Below are 9,576 nucleotides of genomic sequence, written 5' to 3'. Positions count from 1 at the left end.
TAACACACAAACACACACACACACACACACACACGCAAACACACACAAACACAGTAACACACACACAAACACAGTAACACACACACAAACGCAGTAACACACACAAACACAGTAACACACAAACACACACAAAGAAACACAAACACAGTAACACACACACACACACACACACATATATATATATACAAACACACACATACACATACACACACGAGCACAAAGTCACAGAAATACACATTAGACACACACAGAGCGTCGCGTCCCCCTCACGCGCCCACTGATTGGTTAATGAGCGGAACTTCTTTCTTCTGTCTGCCTTTTCTAGTCCCTCTTCACCAAAAGCCTGAACTAAACCAAACTCTCAGAAACAGAACACAGCCTGTAACTCCAGCTCTCTCCCTCTCTCAGTAAAGCTGTGTGGTAAGAATAATAATAATAATAATAATAATAATAATACTGTATTTTTTGTTTCATTCACTGTTTCTTCACTCCATCCGAGCGACTCTCGGCCTCAGGCGGAGGGATATCAGGCGAGTGAGGAGGCGGGAACTTTCCTGAGCTCGAGCGCGTTTAGCGGCAGTCATTCAGAGCGCTGATCGCTGTGAGGCAGCCGCTCGCGAGAGGATACCGACCGTTATTTATTTATTCAACAACAAATTTATTTATTTCGCTGATTTTTGAGTTTCTGTCTGCTTTGTTTTGCTTTGACGCACTTTTAACACGTCTGGACTCTGGAAAATACTGCAGTCGGACTCTATGAGAACTCCCGGAGGAGCTTTACCGCGTCTGTGAGGCTGAAGCGGGAGGAATGAACCGTTTCTGTGAGATTTTCATATTTGTGACTGTAACTCGCGCTGTGGCAGAAGGTGAGCTAAAAATGCATTTATTAGACTTTTACATTCGAATAAATTCTGCGAGAAGTGGTGGGCTTGTTTGGAAACACGGAGCTAAAGTTTGGCTTCTTAATCGCCGGCTACTTGTTCGAATTTTCCCGTTCCACCTTAAGTGGTGCAGCAGTTACATTCTGACACCTCATGCGCCAGAATGTAACTGCTGCACCACTTAAGGTGGAACGGGAAAATTCGAGCAAGAAGCTTGAAAAACGTTTATGTGAAGCGAAAAGCCCGTTTTGAATCTCCCTGGCTGAAATCTGGGCATCATTTTCCCACGACTACCGTTAACGCTAAAGGGCAACTCCACCACTTTTTGAAACGTCCATGTAAGTAAACGGTTAAGATGTAAGCGGAGTCGTTCAGAGCGGTTTCGTGTGAAGCGCTCAGTTCTAGAGAAACCTACAGAGCCAGAACTGTTCGCAGCGGTGGTGATAGGAACCAGACGTCCACCGGTGTTTTTGGATAGTAAATAAAATGGCATTGTGTTGTAGACTCGGTGATCCCTGGTTCTTATCACCACCACTGTAAAGAAATCTGAGAACAATTTCACTCCAAACCGCTCAGAATGACTTTGTGTACATCGGAGCCACTGAGTTGTGCAGAAAATCTGAAATGTTGGTGGAGTTCCCCTTTGAAAACGCGTCTTACTGTAAGTTATCTCAATGGGAGGCGCATGCTCACTACGACCGCTGCACAGGTAGAACAAAGTGTAGGAATAAAGTTCGTGTAGACTGCCTGAATCAGGCCGTATCTCAAATCACTCCCTGCTCCCTACATAGTGCACAGCTTAGGTGATTGCTCTGGCCCAATGTAGTGCACTTAACGTTAACCAGGAGATTGTGCAGCTCTGGCTGGCCTTTATTTCGTGACCTGCAGCCGGATCAGTGCGTCCTCCCAGTAGGCAGCTGTTCTAGCTGAGGGTTCTGTCGGGGAGGCAGCTGTTCTAGCTGAGGGTTCTGTCGGGGAGGCAGCTGTTCTAGCTGAGGGTTCTGTGAGGGAGGCAGCTGTTCTAGCCGAGGGTTCTGTGTGGGAGGCGGCTGTTCTAGTTGAGGGTTCTGTGAGGGAGGCAGCTGTTCTAGTTGAGGGTTCTGTGAGGGAGGCAGCTGTTCTAGCCAAGGGAGGGAGCTGTTCTAGCCGAGGGTTCTGTGAGGGAGGCAGCTGTTCTAGTTGAGGGTTCTGTGAGGGAGGCAGATGTTCTAGCCAAGGGAGGGAGCTGTTCTAGCCAAGGGTTCTGTGAGGGAAGGAGCTGTTCTAGCTCAGGGTTCTGTGAGGGAGGCAGCTGTTCTAGCCGAGGGTTCTGTGAGGGAGGCAGCTGTTCTAGCCGAGGGTTCTGTGAGGGAGGCAGCTGTTCAAGCCGAGGGTTCTGTGAGGGAGGCAGCTGTTCTAGCCGAGGGTTCTGTTGGGGAGGCAGCTGTTCTAGCCGAGGGTTCTGTTGGGGAGGCAGCTGTTCTAGCCGAGGGTTCTGTTGAGGGAGGAGGCAGCTGTTCTAGCCGAGGGTTCTGTTGGGGAGGCAGCTGTTCTAGCCGAGGGTTCTGTTGGGGAGGCAGCTGTTCTAGCCGAGGGTTCTGTGAGGGAGGCAGCTGTTCTAGCCGAGGGTTCTGTTGAGGGAGGAGGCAGCTGTTCTAGCCGAGGGTTCTGTTGAGGGAGGAGGCAGCTGTTCTAGCCGAGGGTTCTGTGAGGGAGGCAGCTGTTCTAGCCGAGGGTTCTGTTGGGGAGGCAGCTGTTCTAGCCAAGGGTTCTGTGAAGCGTGTTTTTCCCCGTCAGTGATCGTGTGGTGTTTACAGTCCCCGCTGGTGTCGGTGATGCAGGATTTGCGTGTTTGAGCGATTAATAGTTTTTATGGCGTGATGCCACAAGTGTGTGAGGGGGTGCGTGAGAGAGTGTGCTGGGGGCTGGGGGGTGAGGGGCGACGCTCTCTTGTTCTCGTGCTGCTGAACAATAGCTCGCGCCGCTGCTTTATGGCTCGTGCTGCTCTGATTTCTTTTTTGTACGCGCTGCAGCTGCTGCGCGCTGTTTCCCACGGAGCGCGTGCAGGAGAGGGGGGGCAGAAGTAAGGAAGGAAGAGAGAGAGAGAGAAAAAGAAGATACATAAAGAGAGAACGAGGGAGAGAGAAAAATAGAGACAGAAAAAGAGAAAGAGACAGACATGTAAAGAGAAAGAATGTAAAGAGAGAGACACAAAGAAAGGAGAGGGAAAGAGACGGAATGGGAGAGTCAAATGTGAGAGAGAAAGGGAGAAAGAAAGAGACAGGCTTAGAGAGAAAGAAAGAAAGAAAAGGGAGACAAAAAAAAGAGTCAAAGGAGAGAGAGACATAAAGGAAGGAGAATGAAAGAGCGAAAGAAGGGGGAGGGAAAAAATGGACAGTGAGAAAGAAAGGAGAGAAAGTTAGAAAGATAGAGTCACAGAGAGTCATTGAGAGAGAGAGTCAAAGAGAGTCATTGACAGAGAGAGAGTCACTGAGTCATTGAGAGAGAGTTATTGAGAGAGAGAGTCAAAGAGAGTCATTGAGAGAGTCATTGACAGAGAGCGAGTCACTGAGTAATTGAGAGAGAGAGTCACTGAGTCATTGAGAGAGAGTCACAGAGATGGCCATTGAGAGAGAGAGTCACAGAGAGAGCCATTGAGAGAGAGAGTCACAGAGAGAGCCATTGAGAGAGAGAGTCACAGAGAGAGTCACAGAGAGAGCCGTTGAGAGAGAGAGTCACAGAGAGAGTCACAGAGAGAGAGACTCACGGAGAGAGTCATTGAGAGAGAGTGTCATTGAGAGAGTCACAGAGAGGGTCATTGGGAGAGAGAGGGGGTCATTGAGAGAGAGAGTCACAGAGATGGTCATTGAGAGCGAGTCACTGAGAGAGAGAAACTGAGAGTCATTGAGAGAAAGAGAGTCACAGAGATGGTCATTGAGAGAGACACTGAGAGTCATTGAGAGAAAGAGAGTCACAGAGATGGTCATTGAGAGAGAAACTGAGAGTCATTGAGAGAAAGAGAGTCACAGAGATGGTCATTGAGAGAGAAACTGAGAGTCATTGAGAGAGAGAGTCACAGAGATGGTCATTGAGAGAGAAACTGAGAGTCATTGAGAGAGAGAGTCACAGAGATGGTCATTGAGAGCGAGTCACTGAGAGAGAGAAACTGTGAGTCATTGAGAGAAAGAGAGTCACAGAGATGGTCATTGTGAGAGAAACTGAGAGTCATTGAGAGAAAGAGTCACAGAGATGATCATTGAGAGAGACACTGAGAGTCATTGAGAGAAAGAGTCACAGAGATGATCATTGAGAGAGAAACTGAGAGTCATTGAGAGAGAGAGTCACAGAGATGATCATTGAGAGAGACACTGAGAGTCATTGAGAGAGAGAGAGAGTGACAGAGATGGTCATAGAGAGTCACTGAGAGAGTCATTGAGAGAGAGTCACAGAGATGGTCATTGAGAGAGAGGCACAGAGATGGTCATTGAGAGAGAGGCACAGAGAGAGTTATAGAGAGAGCGTCATTGAGAGACTTATAGAGAGAGAGAGTCATTGAGAGAGTTATAGAGAGAGAGTCATTGAGAGAGTTATAGAGAGAGAGAGTCATTGAGAGAGTTATAGAGAGAGTTATAGAGAGAGAGAGAGTCATTGAGAGAGTTATAGAGAGGGAGAGAGAGAGAGAGAGTCATTGAGAGAGTTATAGAGAGAGTTATAGAGAGAGAGAGTCATTGAGAGAGTTATAGAGAGAGTTATAGAGAGAGAGAGAGTCATTGAGAGAGTTATAGAGAGAGTTATAGAGAGAGAGAGAGTCATTGAGAGAGTTATAGAGAGGGAGAGAGAGAGAGAGAGTTATAGAGAGAGTTATAGAGAGAGAGAGAGTCATTGAGAGAGTTATAGAGAGGGAGAGAGAGAGAGAGAGTCATTGAGAGAGTTATAGAGAGAGTTATAGAGAGAGAGAGTCATTGAGAGAGTTATAGAGAGAGTTATAGAGAGAGAGAGAGAGTCATTGAGAGAGTTATAGAGAGAGTTATAGAGAGAGAGAGAGTCATTGAGAGAGTTATAGAGAGGGAGAGAGAGAGAGAGAGTCATTGAGAGAGTTATAGAGAGAGTTATAGAGAGAGAGAGTCATTGAGAGAGTTATAGAGAGAGTTATAGAGAGAGAGAGAGTCATTGAGAGAGTTATAGAGAGAGAGAGAGAGAGAGAGATAGTAAGAAGCAGACAGTGAGACAGAGTCTCAGAACATTAATAAACACAGATTCAGACAGGAAATGAAAGTGCCAGTCATACAAGTTAAAGTCGTGACCTGAAGAAAACAGAACCGCCTCCAATCAGAGAGGAAACACACGAGGCTCGATTACTGTGAGAGAAAAGACGAGAGCCTGAGAAAGAGGAAAAGAGAGGGTTAGAGAGGAAGAGAGACCTGCTGCAGTGCTCATACCGTACACTGGACCTCGTAGACTGTTCTGTTCAGACGCTCTGAGGCCCAGATTCGGCCTCACGGTCCAGACAAACCCCAGTCTTAAAGCAGACCTCCACCACCTTTTTTGCATAATTCTGTCAATGTAAATCAACCCATTCTGAGTGGTTTGGTGTGAAATGGTTGGTTGTAGACACTCTGTAAAGTGGTGGTGATGGGCACCAGGGGTCACCATGACCACAACACAAATATAGCCATTTTATTCACTATCCAGAAGTGTCAGAGAATCTGCGCATCTTCTGAGTTCATGTATGGAATCTTGATGATGGCAAAATGGTTTTAGAGGGGCACGTCTGGTTCCTATCAGCACCACTGTGAACAGTTCTGACTGCAAGTTTCTCTAGAACGGAGCGTTTCACACCAAACCACTCGGAATGACTCTGTTTACATCTTAACCATTTAAACTTGAAAGTGAAACTTGGTGGACTTCCACTTTAACTTTCAGGAGTGACCACATACTGCACGGCCAGCTGCTGTCACGAGGAAAGTTCACGCAAGCTACAGCTGTGCACGTGTGCAACAAGACAGAGTAGTGAATACTGAGACAAATGGATGTGGAGTTTTCACCAAAATCATCTTCTCTCAAAGCCAGAAAACACTGCAGCAAGTTTTTCTGTTCAGAAATGTTTATCAGACAACAACAAAGTGGCACACGACACAAGCAAACCAGTGAGGACCAGTTAACGCAGTCTCATTAGCATAGTGCCAGCCAGCCCTCATTGTCTTCCATTCATTATTAGCGACACTAGCATTTTCGGTGCCGTATCCTTTAGGCGGAGCCGTGAAGAGGAGAGCGTTAGTCAGCTTCTGAAAGGAAATGAAGGTATACTGTCATTTAGGGTTGAATAACGGGTAGTTAGTGATGAATAGGGAAGACCCCCCCACCCCACGCACACTCACTCGTCTATCAAAGACAGCCATTCACGCAATCGCAGGCTGAAACAATACCCTGAACTGCTTTAGAAAGCTCCAAAACAAAAGACACACCACTTCTTAGGGTCCGTCAGGGTTTTTCCACTCGGGTGCGAGTTTGAATGAGTGTGTGTTTCATGCGTTATTTCCCAGCGGCTGTGTGTTGGCGCATGCATGAGTGTGAGCGGTTCTCTAATATGAGTATGTGTTTGCAGGTCTCAGATGCTCAGAGTCCTGTCAGAACGGAGGAGCATGCGAGCTCACGGCCAGCGGGCAGACGACCTGCAGGTGAGCGACAGCCGAAAACTTCAAATTCACAGATGAAGGCATAAAACCCAGCACGGAAAAATTAAAAGGCCAAGAGCTGGAAACGGCACAGAACCACTTTTTCTTAACTGAAACCAGTACTGAAACCTTAACCACCGACTATCTACCCATCATATATCATATATGTTCATGCAGAGTTGATCACTGTAATGGTCTACTTACTGGACTTCCTAAGAAAACAGTACATCCCTTACAACTCATGCACAATGCATCAGCACACATCCTTACAAAACAGAGAGATCAGGTCACTCCCGCTTTAAAAGAGCTGCCCTGGCTGTGTCGTTCAGGATAGATTTAAAAGTTCTGCTCCTAGTTTTTAAAGCTCTGAATGACCTTAAAGAGTGTCTGTCTGTTTATGTTCCAGCACTTTATCTTAGATCTGCAGAGCCTGAGCTGCAAACACTGTAAAATGCAGAAAACATTGAGAGACTCATTCAGTTATTCTCCTTCTAAACTGCCGAGCTCAGTTCACCTTTAGACTGCCGGGCTCAGTGCTCACTTTTAAGAAGCATCTAAAAAAGTATCTCTTTAACTATTTAATTAAAATTGTGTCTGGTGGTATGCATCTTTTTATTTGATCTGTATGTTTTTTGTATGATTCCTAATACATCTTGTGTTACTGTTAAGCTTTATCTCCTGTCTGTAAAGCACTTTGAGCTGCTACCAGCATGAAAAGTGCTGTATAGGTAAAAATGAAGGTCCATTTCTGTCATTCTGCAAACATTAATGGAGTAAATAGTGACATTCATTTCTTGACAAAATTTCCAGATTTTTCCTGGATGTCTTCAGATACCACATAGATTCATTACATTTAAGGAGAGGTTTGGAAATGTTTCAACAAAAACACTGGCATCCATAAAATCAATACATTTTGTAGGAATTTGGTTTGTTTATGTTCTAATATCAGTGTTTTCATGCAGCATCAGGCTTATTACGGTTGATTAGGGCTTTAAAAGTAATTTTCTGAGGTGTCTAAACTTTTGCACGGTGCAGTATATATACTGTAATACACACTGGACATATTTCATATAGGTGCTTCCATATGCATAATCCACAGGGGGGCATATTTTGTATCTGAGAAGGTGTGTGTGTGTGTGTGTGTTTGATTGATACAGTTGTCCAGCAGGGTGACTCTCTAATTTGAAAGAGTGTCCCCTCTTAGCAACCAGAGAGTGTGTGTGTGTGTGTGTGCGTGTGCGTGTGTGTGTGTGTGTGCGTGTGCGTGTGCGCACGCGCCTGTAGACATTCTCCCAGAGGCGCATTACACCCCCTCTCCCCCTCCTGTGGTCCGTTGCCCCCCCCTGCACTCTTCTGCTGCCTATTCAGCCCTTTCAGTCCGACAGCTGGCCTTCTCTCCTATTGTCCTACACTCTCCCTCACACACACACACACACGCACACACACACACAGGCTAGACACGCTCCCTCACATAGTGACCAGACACGCTCTTGCACTTGTTGTAAGTGTATATGTTTATCGCTCTTTTTCCAGGCTGCTCAGAAACGTAGACCCATAGAAATGATCCAGAAAAGCATCTCATTACAGTTAAGAACATTTTCCGTCCTGTTTTTGCAGGTAGAGTTTCAGGGACGAATGTTAATGATTACACCGACGATGTGAACGTGTTCAACGTTTTCTACTTCTTATATTAATCAACTCTACACATTCAGGGAAGCGACTTCCACATTTATATTTCGCTACAGACAAAATAAGATAGTAATCCACTCTATATATTCCCTCTGTATGTTCCCGTTGTCCATCTCAACTCTGATTCCATCACAGCATCCATCCCATCTTCCTCCTTGTTTTTCTATCTCGCTCTCACACACTCTGCTGCTCTCGTGAGTTTCTCCAATCTCATTACTCCCTCAGCCATCTGCCCTCCGAACAGGACACCATTCAGACGGGGTGTGTGTGGTGGGGAGCAGATTAGGTGGAGGAAGGGGGGGCAAAGATTTGAAAGCAAACAAGTGTGAGAGACTGTTGGCTTCATCCCACATGACCTCTCTCTCTGTCTCTCTCTCTCTGTCTCTCTCTCTCTCTCTCTCTCTCTCTCTCTCTCTCTCTCTCTCTCTCTCTCTCTCTCCATTTCCATCTCCAGCATTCCTCTCACTCTCAGCCTTCCTGTTACGGCTTAACGATTAATCGTTTTCAGTCAGAGACAGTCGCATGCAGAAGTTTGACATGTTGGTTTTCTAAGTTCATTTTAATACACAGTTACTGTTAATTATCATAATTAATGTTCCGTTTCTTTCCAATATGTTAAATGTGAGATGTAAATAGAAATTGTGGACTAAAATTAGAAGAAACTTAGTAAATTTTATATTTCCCAGACTTTAAGCTCATCCCTCCCTCCTGTGATTACTTTGAAGCACCAGCAATAATCAGTAATCAAACAAACGAATTAAGAAAGATTCGTTGAGGCAACACAGAGAACCGCCCAGTAAATTATAATACAATGTGCACTCACACAGGAGTGTGTGTCCTGTTTGATATTCTGTCTGCAGATCCTTTCCTCTCACTCAGGGAAGCCTTTTCTGGATGTACGCAGCCGTTTGTAAGTTTTTCCGTGAATAGAAACGGAATAGAAATGAATTAGAAACGAATACGCAGGTACTGTGTTCAGAATGTGAGGCGGCTTCAGCTTTTCTCTTTAGGGAGCGTAAAAAAGAGCATCTCTGGTCATTTTAGAGGAGGTTTCTGACACCCTCTTGCGCCCCAAGCTGACGTAACAGTGCTTGAGAAACATCGGCACTACAATATTTGAAAAAGATGAACTAATAATGTGTATCAGCCGATCAGGGCTTGCTGTGTGTTTGTATGTGTGGTATATGGTCAGATTCAGTTGCGTGGACGTTCACTATCACTGGAACCATCATCTGCTCTGACCACACTGCACACAGGACCCACTTTCTGCTCTGTTGTTGATGGTCCAGGATCAGGGCATCTACTCAAACACCACCCCTCTATAAAATCCATGTCTGGAAGGCTTGTAGACT

General features: G+C 45.6%; 1 protein-coding gene across 1 annotated transcript in view; it reads left to right on the top strand.

Annotated features, from left to right (window-relative positions):
* The first annotated feature begins 606 nt into the window (after positions 1–606).
* notch1a (notch receptor 1a) overlaps positions 607–9,576 on the top strand; it is a 34,445-nt gene continuing 25,475 nt past the window's right edge. The window contains exons 1-2 of the mRNA XM_037546132.1: positions 607–866; positions 6,466–6,538. Of these exons, the coding sequence (XP_037402029.1) occupies positions 809–866; positions 6,466–6,538 (131 nt within the window). The 5' untranslated portion in view covers positions 607–808. The remainder of the gene's footprint in view (positions 867–6,465; positions 6,539–9,576) is intronic.

The sequence above is a fragment of the Pygocentrus nattereri genome, chromosome 16, assembly GCF_015220715.1.
Source record: "Pygocentrus nattereri isolate fPygNat1 chromosome 16, fPygNat1.pri, whole genome shotgun sequence".
NCBI classification, from domain to species: domain Eukaryota; kingdom Metazoa; phylum Chordata; class Actinopteri; order Characiformes; family Serrasalmidae; genus Pygocentrus; species Pygocentrus nattereri.
This window is presented reverse-complemented; position numbering and strand designations above follow the sequence as displayed.